The sequence below is a fragment of the Emys orbicularis genome, chromosome 9, assembly GCF_028017835.1.
Source record: "Emys orbicularis isolate rEmyOrb1 chromosome 9, rEmyOrb1.hap1, whole genome shotgun sequence".
NCBI lineage: Eukaryota > Metazoa > Chordata > Testudines > Emydidae > Emys > Emys orbicularis.
In genome coordinates this window covers 11,059,365-11,079,111 of record NC_088691.1, presented here as the reverse complement: position 1 = coordinate 11,079,111, position 19,747 = coordinate 11,059,365, and the positions used below count along the sequence as shown (strand labels likewise).

The following is a 19,747-nucleotide window of genomic DNA, read 5'->3' as shown; positions in this document are numbered from 1 at the left end:
CAGATAATTTTGAATTTTAATCCTATCCTCCAAAGCACTTGCAACCTCCCCCAGCTTGGTATCGTCCACAAACTTTGTGTACTCTCTATGCCAGCGGCCAGCACGTCCTTTGGCCCATGCCGCTTCCAGCAGCTCCCATTGGCCTGGAGCAGCCAACCGCGGCCACCGGGAGCCGCGATCGGCCGAACCTGCAGACACGGCAGGTAAACAAACCGGCCCGGCCTGCCAGGGGTTTTCCCTGCACAAGCGGCAGAACAAGTTTGGGAACCACTGCTCTATGCCATTATCTAAATAATTGATGAAGATATTGAACAGAACCGGACCAGAACTGATCCCTGCGAGATCCCACTTGATATGCCCTTCCAGCTTGACTGTGAACCACTGAAAACTACTCTCTGGGAACAGTTTTCCAACCAGCTATGCACCCACCTTGTAGTAGCTCCATCTAGCTTGTATTAGATTCAGAAGGGCTGTGGAGGTGTGGGGGAGGAGAAGAAAGACTGGGGCAGGGGTTAAATGGGAGTGGGGGGGCAGGGGTTAAATGGGAGTGGGGGTGCAAGGCCACATGGGGTGCGGGGTGTGAGGATGCAGGGGAACAGGGGAGGGGTACAGGGATACACGGAAGAGGGGTGGTTGAGTGGGGGTGTAGGGACACATGGGACAGGGGAAAATGTACCTGACTGAATGGGAAAGGCTATAGGTCAGCCGGAGTCTGCATGGGTAAGGCTTCCCAACACCCTAAAAATCTCTCCCCAACCCCCCTGAAACTGTTCCATATTTCTCCCACCCACACCCCACAACACTGCAGGTTCAGTCCCAGGCTCCTTCCCAGCAATTACTTCCCTCTCCCTCAGCGCCTCCATTACCCTGACTCCCCCAAGCCTTTGCACTGCTTCTGAGGTGTGCTGGAAATATGCTTCTGTATTGTAATTAAAATTAATTATTACTCAAAGTTAGGGTTACCATCCGTCCGTATTTCCCCGGACACGTCCGGCTTTTGCGTCTCTAAATAGCCGTCCGGGAGGAATTGGTAACAAGGTTAAAATGTCCGGGGGTTTTTTCTCCCTCACCTCCCTCCCTTCCATGCAGAGTGAGGCTGCTGATTGGGCAGCTGGGCCGATTGAGCCGCTCCCATTGGCCTCCAGCAGCCAGAGCCCTCCCCTGCTCCCCCCCCCCCGTCTGCAGTCCTGTGTAACACACAAACCGACCCACCGGGCAGTGTGTTTTGCCTACACGTGGAGCCAGAATGGTAAGGGGAGTCCGGGGGGGAGCAGTCAGAGAAGGGGGGGAGTGTTGGATGGGTCCCCGGCCTCCACCTGCCACCCCCCCCCTCCGCGCGTCCCCCCCCGTGGGGCCCCTCCCCTCCCCTCCCTGCCTGCCTCTCCCTTGCCTGCTTGTACTGCCAGAGCCGGCAGTAACTGCTGTCTGCTGCCCCCAGGTCCTAGCATCCCCCATCCACTAATGGGAAGACAGGCTGCCCTTACCCTGCCCTTCCACCCTAGCCCTGAGCCTCTCCAATGCCCCAAACCCCTCAGCCCCAGCCCTCATCCCCCCGCACCCTAATCCTCTGCCCCAGCCCTGAGCCCTCTCCTGCATCATGAACCCCTCATCCTCAGCCCCAGCCAGAGCCCTCATCCCCCCGCACCCTAATCCTCTGCTCCATCCCTGAGCCCCCTCCTGCATCATGAACCCCTCATCCTCAGACCCACAGCCCTCACCCCTGCATCCCCTCCTATCCCCAAACTCCCTCCCAAACCCCCTCCCCCCTTCCCACACACCCCCTCCTGCCCTCAAACTCCCTCCCAAAGCCTGCACCCCCTCCCTTTGCACCCCCTCCCACCCCAAACTCCATCCTGCACCCCTCACCCCCTCCTGCACACCCACCCCCTGCCCCAGCCCGGAGCCTGCACCCAGCACCCAAACTCTATCCCAGAGCCTGCACCCTGCACCCCTCCTGCACCCTAATCCCCAGCCCAGGATCTGCACCCCAGACCTCCTCCCCTGACCCAACCCCCCTCCCAGAGCCTTAGGCAGGTGGAGGGCGGGTTCTGGGCACCACCAAAATTTCTACAACCCTGCCACCCATGCGAGTGGATAAGGGTCGGGGCAGTCAGGGGACAGGTAGGGTCCTAGGGGGGCAGTTAGGGTGGGGGGTTCTCAGCAGGGGGCAGTCAGGGGACAAGAAGCAGGAGGGAGTGGATGGGGGCGGGGTTTCCTTCCCCCCCCCCCCCCCCCGTGTCCTCTTTTTTGATTGTGGAAATATGGTAACCCTACTCAAAGTTATATATTAATATGCCTAGTAAGTAATCTATTTGTCAAAAAACACTTCCTGAATGATTTTTGTTGTCTGTATTGTTACAGACATACTTGTTGCTGGAGATTTTGAAATAAATTACTAAAATAATTGAAACTGGCATGATTATATCGTGTTATTTTGACAAATAAAATAAGCAGTATTTTGCAGAACTTTAAAATATTGTGCACAGAATTTTTAATTTTTTGGTGCAGAATTCCCCCAGGAGCAATAAGTAGGATTGATCACTCCTACCTAACAAAAAATGTTTTAAAAGAACGATCAGATGACAAAACATTTAGAACATTTTTCTAAAAAAGCTGAAAAGTTGTACAGGAAAATTACAATAAAAGAAATGTGTGTGTTTAAGATTTGGCCATAATCCATCTTTGAATTAAGTCCAAAAAAATTTAAATCACTTTTGTAAGAAATGGCATTCCTTCCACAAGGCAAGCCACAAGAGGATTACATGGCTGTAACAAAGAGATAATGTTTTGGTTACCCACTAAAATTAAGTGTGCTGCGTAAAATGTTATTTGTGGACTAAAATGCAGCCATTTGAACCAAAGCCTTAAAACACAACCAATCAGATTGAAATCTAGCTAAACTGTCTGTGATAAAGTACATTCCATACACTTCAGAGAAAAAATTAAAGCCATATTTCTTTTTTAATAAGCTATTCCATATTAGCAGCAAGTGGCCTACAAAAGCTTTTTTGTATGTTTATGTTTTTGAGTTACAGCAGTGCAAAAACATTTTGGAGAGTTCATTTTTTATCCCACTTTTAGAACTCTGAAGCAGCCCAACAAATACATTATACGTATTTGCTACAGGTTTCCAAGTTCCTCCACTTCTGTGAGGACTGTAGTGTAGTGTGGTACTACTCATATTTTGATGACATTTTATTTTAAACTACCAACAGTTAAAAAAAAATTTTAAAAAGCAACTTTCTAAAAACCTCTTTACAGTTAGAAACAGCAAACTTATGACACAATTGCTTTTAGTTTCAAAAACAGGATTGTTAAAACATCTACTTACTTTGTTAGCTACTGCATTTACACTGGGTCTTGCATCATAGATAGTCAGTTTTGAGATCTGTCCATTAGCATCCCTGATAATATCAAGATACCTTTCGTCATCTTTATTTCTTTTCCCACTCATACCAACAAGAGGCTGACTGGAGCGCATAACAACAGCTTGGTTCTCTGGATGAATCCATGACAGCACCTAATCACATGCCATAAAATGTTAGCAAGCAATATACTCTTTGAGAATCACAAGTTAAAGCATCAAAAGTTATGTTCTTTACAAACAGTTAATGGGAAGGTTAAAATATTTAGACCTTGCTAAATTGGAAGAAATTAAAAAGTTAAGTGTATGTTTTGTCTTAAGTTAGGCATTATCAGCTACTATTTCTAGTAAAAGATCATTGCACAAGAACTACTGGCATGTAAAGAGTTTATTCTCTTCTTGTGTATGTAACGCCTATTTAGGTCTCCTGAAATTATATGCACAAATACAAGGCCAAGTGTATTCTGTAACTTCAGAATTCATCTCTTTAATCTCATCTTTTGTTAAATTCTTATGGTTGCGTAAATGATTTTGAAAATGCAAACTGAGCATAAACTAATGCAGAAATGCCTGCCTGAATCAGCAAAGAGGCTGAAACAATAATTCAGAGGTGTGAACAGATCCCATACATTTCAGTTAGAGGCCCCATGATTCGGCAACTACACAGTCTAGCATTTTTCCATCATGTCACTTAATTCAGCATTTTTGCTCCATCTAGGTGCCTGAAATTTTGTTTTCTCTCCCTGCCGCTGCCTCTTGCTTTCCAGATCTCCCTACAATGGGAAGTTAATTTGAGCACAGTTTGTTTTCTCTCCCTTCAACGTTCCACTAAATCAGGGAATGGAAGGGGAAAAAACGAGGCAGCCCAGCTTGCCAGTCTATGAGAACAAAGTCTGAGGAACCAGGGAGATGAGCCTCTAAAACGGGCTACAATTTATCCATTGTCCCTGGCACACAGAACAAGAAGAAGATTCTGAGCACCTGCGAGAATCACAGGGTGGAGCCAGGCCACCTTGTGAGCATCCTCAAAAATAATCACTGTTGAAAATAATCCTTAATGAAGATTACATCAACGAGCCATAGTTGTCAATTTTTGTGTGGGGATGGGAATGCATGGTCATTTCATGGTGATAGAATAAATTCATGCTGCAGAAGAATTTGATCCCATTGTGCAGGCGTATACAGGACATAGCAAGAGTTAGATGAGATTAGCCTGGTTACAAAAAGAACTAACAGTAAATCCATTAGGTAACCTTAATCATGTCACTAGATTTGATCTAGCACATTTTTTTTGTACATGATCATATGAGTGCGCCTTTAAACAAACAGTGAAAGTAAAAACCAAAAACAAACAGAAATCAGTCAAAATGGTTTATACTGAACTAGAATTTTTAGTGTGTTTATATTTGGCTGCAATTTGTTACTCTGTAGTTTCTATTCTAAAGTAAAAGAAGTTCTTCTAGGACTACCTAAAATTTATTTTAATTGTCTAAGTTAAAAATATTTCTTTCAAGCTATCAAAAAAAAAAAAAAAAAAAGCTGGCAACTCTGTAAAAGGATACTATGCAGGAGGTCTGGCTCTATGAATGACCTTCAGATTTGTGTTCGACTGCCAGGTGGTTTGCATGCATATGAGAAGGATAACATTTGTTATCAATTCTTAAGTGCATCCAACAATAGTCAGCCCACAAAGTAGTACAGATGGTGGCCTGAGGCTCAGGCTCTGTCAACAAAAGGGAATGTGCAACAGTGGCAGTTATTACTAGGAAAGGGAAATGAGAACAGCAAAATGGGGATGGGAGATATTTTTGTAGAGGAACCAGGAACAGGGCTTGGCAGTCACAGTAGTTTAAAGCAGTGAAATCGATTTAAGTTACTTGGCTGCAACATAAAAAAGCCCCCTCATTTCTCAGGCCACAAGAATCATACATTTGCATGTAAACTTCACAGTAATTACTCTTTAAGGCACATTCTATCACATACAGTACTTACTGGAATTCTATTTCGGGACCTAAAAGCAGCAACTTTCTTGAGATCATCATCTGTGGCATTATATGGGACTACCAAAAGTGATGGATATGTATCACATAGTCCATAATGTTCATTGATAAAAGTTACTCTCCACTGTTCATTGGGCAGTCCCTTAAAAACGAAACAGAAATAAGGTATTTTTTACTTGGTATTTTATAACTTTGCAAATTCTTCTTTATACTTATTCTTTTACATGCTATTATGGCCACATGGTGGCAACAACCTACCAATTTACCAAGGGTAACTATAGTAATGATGATATGGAACAAATGGTAGCTTAGAAGATTACAGGACCACACAAGACAGGACATTGCTGATGGGTTCACAGTCTTTAACAACTACAGTAGTTAAAACACGCTTGCCTGTATATGCAGTCCTTTTCACAAACTGTACTTTAACTAGACCTTCATGTAAAAAACAACACTGAAATTAGGAGAAAAAATAGTTCAACAAAAAATGAAAAAAAACCTCCCCCCAATTTAGGGGTAGAGGAGGGAAAGAAAAGCTTTTTCCTCCCACAGAGAAAACTGCCTTCCCAGCCTGCCTGTGAAAAAAAGGTTATAAAAAAGGCACAAACCTGAAGAGAGAATTAGAGGCAAGCCCTTCCTCTCAATTTTTCTCCTTCTCATACCCTAACAAAGCTTGAGTCTTATATCTGTTTGAAGTTTGTTGAGGTTGAAGGCAGATTTCTGATTAGATTAGGAAACATAATTGCCTCTTAGCTAAACAGACTACTGATATAACAGGATGTTACTCAGGAGACTATTCCCCCAACAGTCCATCAGGGAATTCAGAGGGGCTAACAAGCTCCCCATACTCTCACACACACTGATTGGGGTTTGTGTGGGTGTTTGAATTTTTACCTTTTCTTTAGGCCTGGGCCTCTAAACCTCGGACCAAACAGATGCTGCGTGAATCTGGATACTCCTTAGCCCCAGAAAATTACAAGGAAAAAATCCAAGAGAGTAGTTATGGCTTGTTGTGTAAACATGAATTTAAAACTTTTTAATGTACTTAGTATTTATGCGATATGTCATCATGAAAATAGTTTTGGTGCTATTCTCAGATGTATTCACCTAATTAATAAACACGCCTTTTAAAATTAAGTATACCACGCCCCCTTTCCTTTGTTGCCATTACTTTTTTTCCATATCAATTCAAAGTGTGAACTGATGTTCATATAAATAACCACTGTAAAAGAATGTGCAGTTTCCATAATAAGCAATTTTCTAAACTTTTGGAAATACCAGACTGGATGGAATTTGCATCTTTAGTATCCTGAATGCCTCTGTTACATTCTCACTCACTCAACTTTTGAAGCAGGGCTCAAAATACCCAAAATTAGCAAGGCAGACTTCCAGAGTGAAAACTTCTAGATTTTTTAATATTATATGCTGACCAGTGCATGCAGAAAATTTCCGCTAAAAAAAACAAAAACAAAAAACCAACAGCTTTTAGAGCTGATTTATAAACTTCTGAAATGCAGGGTCTGCAATGTAAAAATCAAACTTTGTGTTGTCCTATAATTCATTTTACATGCAATATAGACAATTGAGAACTCTTGTAACTCTTCAATAAGTCTATTAAATAATAATAATAGTGTGGTATAATGGTATTTATCAAGAGTCTAAAAAGAAACAGAGAGGCACTTTACTAAGTTTTTTTTTCAAACAGTCTTGGAAGTTCCACCATATTTTGTTTTTAATCTTACTTTTTTGTCAGATCTGTTAACCTTTCTCTACTTCACGGTTTATTCTCCCCCCCCAACCCACCAAAAATGGTGACAAATGACCTTGCTACTTTCTGAAATTCACATACAAAAAACAGGTCTCTATTCATTTTCAGATAATGTTATTAACTCACTTGTCTCCTGTATTCAGGCATCGGATTATAAACCATCCAACCATTTTCAGCAAACTTTTCTTCATTTACAAATGCAAAAAAAGGCTGTAAGAGGGAAGACAAAAGAATTAATCATAGAATTCCAACTGAAGGTAGCTACGCAAGAAAGACCCTCTCTCATCATGTCCCAAATGACTAGATCAATTCTCTGTGTTGCTACCCCCATTGTATGTTCTAGTGAAAGTTGAGGTGCGACAGATGAATGTAAAACAGAACTTTTTGTATTGTACTCTAGGTATTCACAAAATCTTGAATGAAACAATGTAAATTTGACAAATAAATAGAGTTTTAAAATAAATTTTTAAACAAAAAGTTTGAAAAAAAGTAATACAAAACCTGAAAATAAGGAGGGTGAAAACGGTAAGATGATTTTTTTTTATACTTTAATCCAAGCAGATGACTCCTTGAGCTATTTTAAAATTTTGTACATTCCAGGTAGTTTCATATTCAACCCAAAGTAAACAACTTCTTTTCTAATAATTGTCAATGATATTATTACTCAAGACATTAGATACAAACATGAAGGCGGGACAACAGATTGGGTTGTTGCTGATGTTTATAAAGTCATATAGCAACTTCAGGACAAAGGAAGCAGTTTATCTTTCAGTAGCTTTAATACCGAGTTGGAAAAGACTCCTTAATTTTTATAAAAGCTGGCTTTCTATAGGTTATGCAGCTCAATGATTCAATACAGCTAGGTTCACCTGTTTTGAGAAACATTCATACTTGTTTAGAATCCTCTTACATAGGATTCCTACAAGTAACTTCATAGTACCCTTTAACTCCTGATTACTTCCTCGTTTTGACCACCTCCAAGTTGGTAACATGCTACATAATTCCTTGCTTTTAACAATCGTTGCAATGGTGGCATGGACTCAAAGCACCTCCGTCAATGTGAAAAGCAATGAATCTGTGGTATATCAACTACTGTTAGGCCAGCTGGAGCAAGAAACTCAGAAATGGTTTTATGGACCAAGGACAGGCAGTGAGAGAAGAAGTGTCAGGATGTTGCCTTGAGATAGCTGTAGAACAGCTGTAAGGGGAGAAGAGGGTCAGAACAATAAGTTAAGAAATCACCTTGCTACTCATATGAAAACATTTAGAAAAGATAAACTTGATGCGGGATCATCAAGCCTCTCAGAGCCGTGCAGATCACACTTACAAGTCTAGAGCTGAACTAATCACAGCCTGACACACAGTAATTGGAACGGGGAGGGTGGCATGGGGGAGGGGGGGAGCCCTGGTAGATAAGAAACAAGCTCCTGAAATTAGATTACTGCATCTCAGGAGGTTAAGGAATTCTTCACAAATGTGCCATACGTACAAGTGTGCATGGGCTTCTTCAATAAGCGAGTCCTTCCCTTGAACAGCCTGAGCTGCAATGAAGCTAGGACCTACAGCCTTCTGTTGCTTGAGGCAACCAGATATTTTTGGTGAACTCAGGCCTGACGTGTTGCACATGTTTAAATCAAACAGTCACTTATGAGTAAAAGATTTAAAATGGAATCCTGCAACAGGAAGAGTGGTTTTCATTTCCCTAAACACACATTCTACCTCAGACTGACAAACCTTAAAAATTAGTTATTACACATACATTGTAACTGCTTGTACTATTTAAGAAAATACTGCATCTAACCCATTAGAACTGGGAACTATAACAACTTAAGCACAACAAAATTACGATCAGATTGGTATTCAGTTCCAAATTAATTCGCAGACAACTTGGTAAAGAAAATAGTTACACTTTCCCTCTTTATACATGGCAGCCTTCAATATGAGTAAACTTTAAATAAATTTTGATTGAAGTTGATTGTACTAATTAGGGGGCACGTCTCAAGAAAAAAAAAAGAGTTCTACTAGAAACAGAAGTGAATATTCGAAGGTAAGCAGAAGAACTGTAAAAATAATTGAACAACAAAAACAGAAGCGCTCAAATCACTGAAGTATGTGCACTGAACTCATAGCACATGTCCATTTTAAAGTGGTAATTTATTATACACAAAACATGATCTATCTTTCTTAAGAATCCACCCAAGGGCCTATCATAACAACACAGAAAAGGGTAATTTTAAATTAGAGGCTGAACAAAAATACTGGAAATGTGTAGATGCCTTAAATTGATGCCTTAGATTGATCTTTTAAAACAGGAGTTTGTTGCTTATTCGAGGTGACCCTTAAATGCAGGTTTCACTGGAAAATTAAAACATTCCCCAGTTCAATCACTGAGAAATAAAATAAGAATGAGCTGCCAGCAATTAAATATTCCTAACGCTGATAAGTTTCCTGTTAAAATAAATCAAGAAGCTGGTGACCCAATCTAGAAGTAGCCGTGTTGTATGTTTCACCATCAAAATAACAAAAAAATCTTTTTCAGATGTAGCATGACATAGGGAAACCCTTATTTTAATTTCAAGTTTCAAAACTAAAATGAGAAAACTGTCCGTAGAGGGGATGAATGCTTACAATGGGAAAAAAGATTTCTTTAAAGCAGGACTCTGTGCTCCTGTGCGTATTCTGTGTCATTCAGGTCTTATTTTGAAACATCTAGATATACAAATTCTAGTCTCTTTTTGTTAGAACAACAAAATGCTCTAAAACCTTAAGAGAGCAACCACAGAAGTTTAAGAACATGGTATTTAGAAATAAGTTCCCTTTAGGAGTCAAGTGAACAACTATTAACTAAGAGTTTACAAACTGAGAAGAAATCTAATTAAACAATTGATAATGTTCACCTTTCGGGACTTGTAGACTTTACTAGGTAACCTTAGAAAAGCTAGAATATAAGCAGTCAATTGAATTGTGCCAAAAATCTGCTGTATCTCATTAAAATATATAACAGCACAACACAATTATGAAATGCAATGAAGACATGAAGCTTTATAAGAGTATGGAATGAAGGAAACATTTGGGGCTTTTCAATATATTTATCTGAACTATCCTCTAGGACAGGGGTCGGCAACCTTTGGCACGCGGCTCGCCAGGGTAAGAACCCTGGTGGGCCGGGCCGGTTTGTTTACCTGCCGCGTCCGCAGGTTCAGCCGATCGCGGTTCCCACTGGCCATGGTTCGCCGTCCCAGGCCAATGGGGGCGGCGGGAAGCGGCGGCCAGCACATCCCTCGGCCTGCGCCACTTCCCGCCGCCCCCATTGGCCTGGAGCAGTGACCGCAGCCAGTGGGAGCCGCGATCAGCCAAACCTGCGGACGCGGCAGGTAAACAAACCGGCCCGGCCCACCAGGGTGCTTATCCTGGCGAGCCGCGTGCCAAAGGTTGCCGACCCCTGCTCTAGGAGGAGAATCCCAGCATGCTACATGCTTTCAAAATAAATTTTAGGTCTGCTATAATATTTTTGGTAAAAGATGAAAGGATTTTAAAAGTGGAGGCCTACTGTGCTTTTGTATCCTTACACAGGAGTTGAATAAGCTATTACTAAAAAGCATATATTGTACATATATCATCCGAATTATAGGTCTGGTAACTATCAATGATCTTACTCATTAGAGAAGAAAAATGTGGTAGAGATTGCTTTAATAAGCTAAACATTCCCCCTCTGCCTTCCACTTAAGCTTTTTCTTTTTAAAAGATTAGACACTATAAGAAGACAAAAGAAGTTAAATGCTAGTGTTTAAAACCGAATATAGTTCATTCTCCACTGTCACCTCCACTCTCATCCTAGGCCTTTCTTTCGGAGCAAAATACATGAATATCCAAAGCAGAACAGTTTCAAGACAGTGAATTTGCTTCCTTTTTCAATCTCTAATAAACATAGGCATGACCATTTCACAAGCAGTAAACATTTTTGAAGTCTTTTCTCAGTTAATCTAAATTATTTTTATTCATCCCCATACAAGAGCCTTCATTATAGGGATGATTTAGTTAGGATTGGTCCTGCTTTGAGCAGGGGGTTGGACTAGATGACCTCCTGAGGTCTCTTCCAACCCTAATCTTCTATGATTCTATGATTAACTGAGCTAAAGATTCTTGACTGCATATTCCACCAATGCATACCATAAATGCTTATTGCCTTGCCTTTAAAGTCATTTGTCTCCCACCGACACTTCTCATCAGACTTCTTTCAGTTAGAGCTGGGCAAAAATTTTCATTGAATAGTTTATTTAATGAAAAATATAGTTTTGGCCAACCTGAAACTATTTGTGAATTGGTGACACTACTGAAACATTTTGATTTTGGGGACTGGAATCAAAGTGGCCAGAGGTGTCAGAGAAGGAGGAGGTGGCAGTAGCGTCATCCTTATAACTTTTAACTCAGTGGTTAGGACACTCACCAGGAATGTGGGAAACCTAGGTTCAATTCCCCCCTCTGCCTGACGTGGAGCAGGGATCTGAACTTGAATCTCCCACATTGCAGTACAGCGCCTGGGCCAGGGAAGCCTGGGGATTAGGGCACTCACCTAGGATGGGGAGGACCCAAGTTCAAAGCCCCTAATCCAATGGACTGTTTATTTATGCAAAGTGAAGCAAGTACACTACAAAGACTCTGAAACCACCTCAACATTTTTTTTAAAAGTCCAAGATTTTTTGCAGTCTGATTTTTCATGATTGGCTTTGGCAATACAAATAAGACAGTTCCTTCCCTAAAAAGCTTAAAACCTAAATAAATAAATCCACTAAGGATACCAAATAGGCAGATGAAAATATTTTCACTGATTAGAGCTAAAGCACTAACGGTGTATCCATCACCACAGAAGTTGTGGGCAAGGGAAGGAGTAGGAGAAACATAGCATTTTATGAAAAAAGCTTTCAACAAACTTTTGACATTGGTAAAATTTTTTACACTTACTACATGAATAATTCTGTTCACTTCTGTGGAAATGCCAACTCAAATTCTCAATATACATGTTAGCCTCTTCCTCTTCAAAGCCCTCATAGGCTTACATTCAACTTTAACATCCTTAAAAATATTACTGAACTCAAGTAACTTGGCACCTTTATATATTAGATGAATTCTAACCACTGTCAAGTCGTCAGCGTGTTAGCTGGGTTGTGGGAGCCCAACACTTGCTATGTGAAGTTAAGAAACACACACTGCAGCAAGCTGTACTCTATATCAAAGAGCAGAATTTGTAGTTTACCTCATTAAGTGTATTTGCAAAATAACAGTTACTCAATATTTAATAATGGCAACAATAAATTATTATTCCAGGGACTACTGATTATATTGTGCATTACCTTTCATTGTTACTTTGTAAGTTTACCTACCAAGAGGTATGAGTGCCAAAAAAAACAAAAAATGCTGCTGTATATATAGCAATGTCTGCTAATGTGAGATTCCACCATCAGCTTTTTTCACTGTAGATGTAATGCCAGCTGCCCACAGCAGCAGTAATTGAGAAATCTAAGCATTTATGCCACTTTTATTTGGTTCTTAAAACAATTGACCTCAGTATTTTAAGTATGTTTTTAAATCTAAATAAAATTAAACAAGTTGTCCCTCCTTACTGAACAGCACAAAGTCAACATGTGAACCAGCCCAGCTAACTTGTACAGCCTCAAATATCACCCACAATTCAAGACGACTTACTATTCTATACAGAAGTCTCCAGCTTTTAATATATTGACATATACTAACCATGGTTTTCATTGCTACAATTCAACAACCTCCTGAGCATTAGAGTGCACTACTTGACAGAGGCTGTATTAACATCCATGACAATTTTGCTACTTCAGCAGGTACGCAAAGGACAATGTATTTTTGTGCCTTACAGCATGACAGGGTGAATTAAGGACAAAATAATACCCTAAGCTCCATATCTTATTTTTAGATTTTCTAGTTTAAATCAGGATTGTTCAAACAATTGTTATATATATCTTTGCCTTTATATAACAGGAATTTGCTTTTCCATGCACTGATTCATAAAAGACTAATGTCACAAGGGAAATTTTGGAACAATTTTTTTGACAAGTGACATTACAGTTCACATCTATAAGCGCATACACACATGTGCAAATAAAAAAAAAAAATATGGTCATAGAATGTTTCCCTAACAATCTCTTTTAAAAAAAATTCCCTGGAAATGTTTTAAACAAATAAGCATTTCTGTGCCAAGATCCTAACAGTGAAACTAACTTAATTGATTTTCAGTGTCTCAGCACACAGAGAAATGGGGGGAAAAAATAACCCAAACAAGTGAATTGGATATTAGAATCTGGGATGAATAATCTAATGTGTTGCTGTTATCATACATAAAGAAACATTGTAATGTATTAATTTTAGGCCAGTGTGCTTTCCATTACAGGAGACATGGTTCTAGGAGTCTGATATTGTGTCAATTTAGGATTTTAAAATTACATAAATTTTGTATGCATGCCAAGAGTTCCTAATAGATACATTTTATAAATTGAAAAGTAAATGAAATTCTGTAGCATGCAGTGAATTTTCCTAATAGAAATTCCCACAGATTCCTGGAGGTTCTAAGGTTTAGAAAGACTTGCGTTAGATGGCCATATCGATACCACTTAGCATAACACAGACATTTAATGTTAACCTTTATATTTCACTTGACTGATCAAGCTGGTATTTTTCATCCGTCATTCAATTTTAAAAAAAAAAAAAGGGAAAAGAAAAAGAGCCACTCTGTCTAAATGTTACCGGACAAAACATACCTGATTACGGTGTTAAAATCCAGCTCCTCTAAATCCAAGTACTGTACTGTACATGCAGCTTTTAATTACTGGGTTTACAGTTTAGCTCACTCTCCTACTCTCAAAAAGGAAAAAGTGATATTAGCTGCAAAATGCAGCTTTAACACAAGTTATAAAAAATAATAAGTCTACATAGCCACCTAAAAAGACAATTTATACCTAATTTTAGGTGTCATGATTTTCATATACAATTTTAAAAAATAATTCCATAAGTACAACTAAAATAGACAACGCTAGGGCATGGAGTGGCTTATACTGTGGTAACTTCTTTACAGTTTACTTTCATATTTACTGCTCTACTTTTTTTTTTTAAAAGCAGTTTAGTAGTTTTGAATCTTTTCAGTTGATAACTTGTCTATCATGCATACTCCAGAATGTAGAGCAGCATGCATACAGATTTAACTGTAGCAGTATTAACAGTAGGGCCCCAATCTTGCAAAGTCCTGTGCATGACTTTACTCACATAAGTAGTTGCACTAAGGTCAAAATGATTGCTCACACATATAAAAGTTACACACGTGTTTTGCTGGATTGAAACCTAAATCTGCTTCCATATGCTGAAAATATGGCGACCTTAGAAGTGTTTCACCAGCCTGATCTCACCCCTATATTTAAGGAGTACAAAAATATCCTCAGAGTGGGGTAATCTTGAGTGTTTTCTGAAACCTGATCATGTAGCCTTACTGCACAATAGTCAGGACCCAAGCTGGCTAAATGCTCTGGAACTTCTTAAAAACCTTGCCTTTGGGCTTTTTGGTACTGACAAGGCTTAATGCACCATGCAAGGGAGTATGGTGCTTCCTTGAAGTCAGTCATCCACATGAAAGCTGGCTTACAAAGCACAGCCCTTCCTTTCTCTACTTTAAAAGAGCAACCCAAGATGCATAACGCAGGGATTGTAGGCACAGGAGAATGAAATATGACCTTTTGTCTCCTTCACCCTCTGTAAAATTATCTTTACCAGCTCCTCAAATAAGTTCTTTTCTGTGCAAAACAGATACTTGGAGCTTCCTTTTTAGGTCTCTTCACCGAATCTGACACCTAATGCCAAGCAGACTTAGATCCAGAAGGAAAACAACGAGAGCATATGGAGCAGCATTTATAGTCAGCAGAAAGTGGTGCCTGATGGTCAGGCTCAATTTTTACTCTGCTACTGTAACAGTCAAAAATCAAAGAAATTTCAACAGCCTCATGTTGAGGACCTAAAACCCAAAGGTGTGAATGATAAACAAACAGTAACTTTATATAATCAAAAATTTAAAATAATTTTACTATTTATAGTAAATAATACATACAAAGCCACAGAGACAAATAGACTTGTAATTGTTAAATTATTAAAATAAAAATGTGTTCACAACACAATGCAGGGAGCTAGTAGATGGGCGGTGCCGTTTACAAGCAGAGCTCAGCATCACGGATGGATCTGTTAACCTAGCCTTTTTCTTCATCAGACTTTCTGCCTCACAGCTGTTTCCTTTCTGGCTTGATGAGTGCTGATATCAGTACTACCCACTGATTGGTACAGGAGTCAGTAGGCCTCCCTATGGGTACGTCTACACTTACCTCCGGGTCCGACGGCAGGCAATCGATGTTCTGGGATCGATCCCGGAAGTGCTCGCCGTCGACGCCGGTACTCCAGCTCGGTGAGAGGAGTACGCGGCATCGACGGGGGAGCCTGCCTGCAGCGTCTGGACCCGCGGTAAGTTCAGACTAAGGTACTTCGAATTCAGCTACGTTAACGTAGCTGAATTTGCGTACCTTAGTCCGAAGTGGTGGGGTAGTGTGGACCAGGCCTATAAGAAGTAAATTAGCTTTCTTCAAACCCCCTGCTCCAGTAGAAAACAGTGGTTATACCAATATCGTCAGCCCACAGTGAGCTCTAATACCACGGTGATGGACAACCTTATAAATAGTTCCAAGAACAGGAAATGAAGCAGCTGCTGGGCAGAAATTAAACATCTGAAACACACAGATTATTTCAGATTTTAAAAATATGATCTAAGTATAGGAAACTGTTCAGATGATGGGCAATATTAAGTTTGTTCTTTTGAAGCTGCTTTCATTTAAGGATTTCTCCCAGGCAAATTAGTTCTATATAGCCTGGCAAGGAAGCATTTTGTTAAGAAGCACTGCAAACAATTTAAGAGAAACACCAGAGCAAGAAAATCATGCTTTCACATGGGAAGATACCAAGTGAGGTTAGAAGATAGGTGACAACCTTAGATGCACCACAGTGCATCCACTTACTGATCACCCATCACACCTAACTTCTACATTTCATAGCTCTCAGGGTCCCATAGGAGAGCTCAAAATTTAGTTAGTCTCATGGGTCAGAGTCATGTTTTGAGCTTTTTAAAAAACAAAACAAAAACCTGAACCCCTCTCCTTACCTCCCTAGATAATGAAAATTTTTTTTTTATTGCAAAGCCATGTTCAGTCTGTCATAAATCTGTTCATGTGAGAGCCTAAAGAGGTCCAAAACATGAGACAGGGCAGAAGGCACAGTGTCCCCACTCATCACTCACTGTGATCACTGGGCTGAAACTCCCTAAATCAGTTCCCTATAGGAAGAAATCTAGCCTCCACATCAGAGCATCTCAATTATGATTCTGATCATAAGGCCTATATACATGCCTGCTCTCAACCCATCCCTTAGTCACCTTACTCCCACCCTGCGATTGGACTAGACATGGTACCAACCAAAAACCATAAGGGACTCTTCCATATGCATCACAATGTAATAGGTCTTAAAATGAATAGCTTCGTTTCACATGGGCTCACTCACTCTTCCTCCGCCAGGAACCTCCCTGGCTCAGTACTGAAGTCTATATTAAGTGATCTCTGACAGATGCTTTAGACAAGATTATAAAATATTTAAGGAACAGCCAATTTGCCATGGGAGAAAACTCCTTGCAGACCCAAAAGCTGGTGGTCAACAAAACGCTGATCTTGTCAGCAAGGACCATCGAAACATGGCACTAATTACTTATGTAGCCAGAAGAAACAGGCCATTTGCCCATAATTTAAGTCTATCCTGACTATTAATGTACCATGAGAGTGCCATGGAGTAGGGTAGGAGTTATTACAGGAGAAAGTCTTCCCTGCTACCACAATGCAGGCTGGAATTGATACAGTTTTCCACTTAACAGTCTTTTATCCCAAGGGAAGCATACAAGCCCAGTGGGCAGATTGATCAGGAGCTAGGATCACAAAAACCACACACCTCCTCCTGGTGTATTCTACCTAGGCAATGGCTGGCCCAAACAGGCAATTTGAAACCCACACCAATCATGTCAGGACCTGCCAAAGCAGGAAAGTAGGGATCTACAGTAGAACCTCAGAGTTACGAACACCAGCGTTACAAACTGACCGGTCAACCACACACCTCATTTGGAACCAGAAGTACGCAAGCAGGCAGCAGCAGAGACCAAAAAAAAAAAAAAAGCCACAAATACAGTACAATACTGTGTTAAATGTAAACTACTAAACAAAAGGAAAAGTTAAAAAAAAAAAAGATTTGACAAGGTCAGGAAACTGTTCCTGTACTTGTTTCATTTAAATTAAGATACTTAAAAGCAGCATTTTTCTTCTGCATAGTAAAGTTTCAATGCTGTATTAAATCAATGTTCAGTTGTAAACTTTTGAAAAAAACATAACCATAATGTTTTTTTCAGAGTTACGAACAACCTCCATTCCCGAGGTGGTCATCCTGAGGGTCTACTGCACTTCCTCTTGAATCTGAAGAAGTGAGGTTCTTACCCACGAAAGTTTATGCTCCCAATACTTCTGTTAGTCTTAAAGGTGCTACAGGACCCTCTGTTGCTTTTTACAGATTCAGACTAACACGGCTACCCCTCTGATACTTTCCTCCACAGTGTTTCCTTTCTTTCTCCAAGGAAGGCATCCTCTGATTTTTTTTTTTTTTTTTTTTTTTTTAAGACTCCCAAGATACGCAGAAGAGCATTTAGAACTTATAAAACTTAAGCAATACATTTTAAGATTTTTCTTAAAAACAAAGTTTTTTCTGATAAGTTGGCTATAAAAGCTATTCAGCAATAGCTCTTAAAGTACATCTATGAAGAAATTATGCTTAGTGGAATTTAGCCAAACATACTCTTTATTACTCAGGTTCAACAGCTTGCTTTAAGTGCCACCTATAAAATTGTATCGTATGACAAATAAAAGTGAAAACAGCTAGTTTGCTAACATTATTACAGTACTTCAAAAATATCCATGGCAACAGACTGATGACAAATGTAAGGCACTTGCTTGAAGAATAGCAGCTCAAAAACATCTGCAATGGATGGCTATGCCTATGGCTAACCTTGAAGCATTAAACTAAAACTGAGCTGCAAAACACAACTATGTACATAACAAACCCCCTAAAAGTCCCAAATGACCAAAATAGTAATAAGCTAAATATTTAGTTCTAAAAATTGCTAATACATTTAACGATAATTTTCATTTTTATTTTCAAAGTAAAAATTGATTCACTTGCTATAGTTGAGCACATTATTTAAACTAAAGAAGCAAAGGGATGCATTCCCTGCTCTGTTTTGAAAGTTATTGAAGTCGCTAACACAACTGTGGAAGCACAGAATCCCAGGTATAAAACTTTTCACTTTTAAAAAAATGTATCACATTTTAAAACTCTTTAAATACAGTGTTCCAAGAAAACAGGTAGTAAACAATTACTGATCACATTCCAATTCATATTTGATACACTGACTTTTCCATATAATTCTCTTAAATTTGTCCCCCCCCCCCCATAGAGAATTAAAGCAGATGATATTTATTTGGATTTGACAGCTAAACGGGTGAATTTTTAGTTAACCATCTCAGAAGACAGACATGTTGGGAACAAGTGGTTCAGAAGGCTGAAATAGTTTCAATAACACCTCCACACTGGCTTTTACAAAGCACCATACCAGGAAGCAATAAACAAGGTCCTAAATTAGCCCATGATGATTCTTTTCTGAAACACTGTGTGAAAAAAAAAAAAAAAAAGCACACACATAGAGGGCAAGGGGTTCTTTAAAGACTGGTCACTACTGTGAGACTGGACCGTAGATGCCCTGGATTCAGTAGGAAAGACTTTTAATGTCTTATCAGTCACATGAAGAGGGGCTCTTTAAATTATGGGCTTGTGTATGTGTGGTGAATTTTTACTACACTCACCAAGAAGGCTAGTCAGGAGTTTATAGAGTGGACAAGACTCTGGAGGACTGAACCTGAACTTAGAAGATAACTCAGTGGTTTGAGCGTTGGCCTGCTAAACCCAGGGTTGTGAGTTCAATCCTTGAGGGGGCCATTTGGGGATTTAGTTGGGGATTGATCCTGCTTTGCGCAGGGGGTTGGACTAGATCTCCTGAGGTCCCTTCCAACCCTAATAATCTTAAAAAACAAAAACAAAGAAACAAATGGGCACAGGATACAGCAATTCATTCTACACTATTCACTTGTAGTCACTCTCACATAACCCACCGTACCTTGAAAGCCAATGTTAGGCTCGGACCCCGAATATGTATTCAATGTAATCCTTTATCATTCTTTGCAACAAGGTTTATTAAGGGCATTACCAATATTGTTTGTGCTATTATATTTCCTTTTTAGTTTGTGTTTATGCTGCATGTTTTATTCCTTGCAAATAAGCAGTGCTAACGTTTGCTACAGTCACTGTGATCGCATTGTATTTGAAGGTTGCCTGGATACACCAATAAAAATGAATCCATGCTATTCTGACCCAATTATGGGACCTGCATGAAAGGGGTCCTTAGAATCTCTTAAAATA

The 19,747-nt window shown here is 39.9% G+C and overlaps 1 protein-coding gene across 1 annotated transcript in view; it reads right to left on the bottom strand.

Moving 5' to 3' along the window:
* MTM1 (myotubularin 1) overlaps window positions 1-19,747 on the bottom strand; it is a 59,973-nt gene that overhangs the window by 14,039 nt on the left and 26,187 nt on the right. The window contains exons 7-9 of the mRNA XM_065410450.1: window positions 7,259-7,342; window positions 5,357-5,506; window positions 3,332-3,520 (exon numbers count right to left, since the gene is read on the bottom strand). Of these exons, the coding sequence (XP_065266522.1) occupies window positions 3,332-3,520; window positions 5,357-5,506; window positions 7,259-7,342 (423 nt within the window). The remainder of the gene's footprint in view (window positions 1-3,331; window positions 3,521-5,356; window positions 5,507-7,258; window positions 7,343-19,747) is intronic.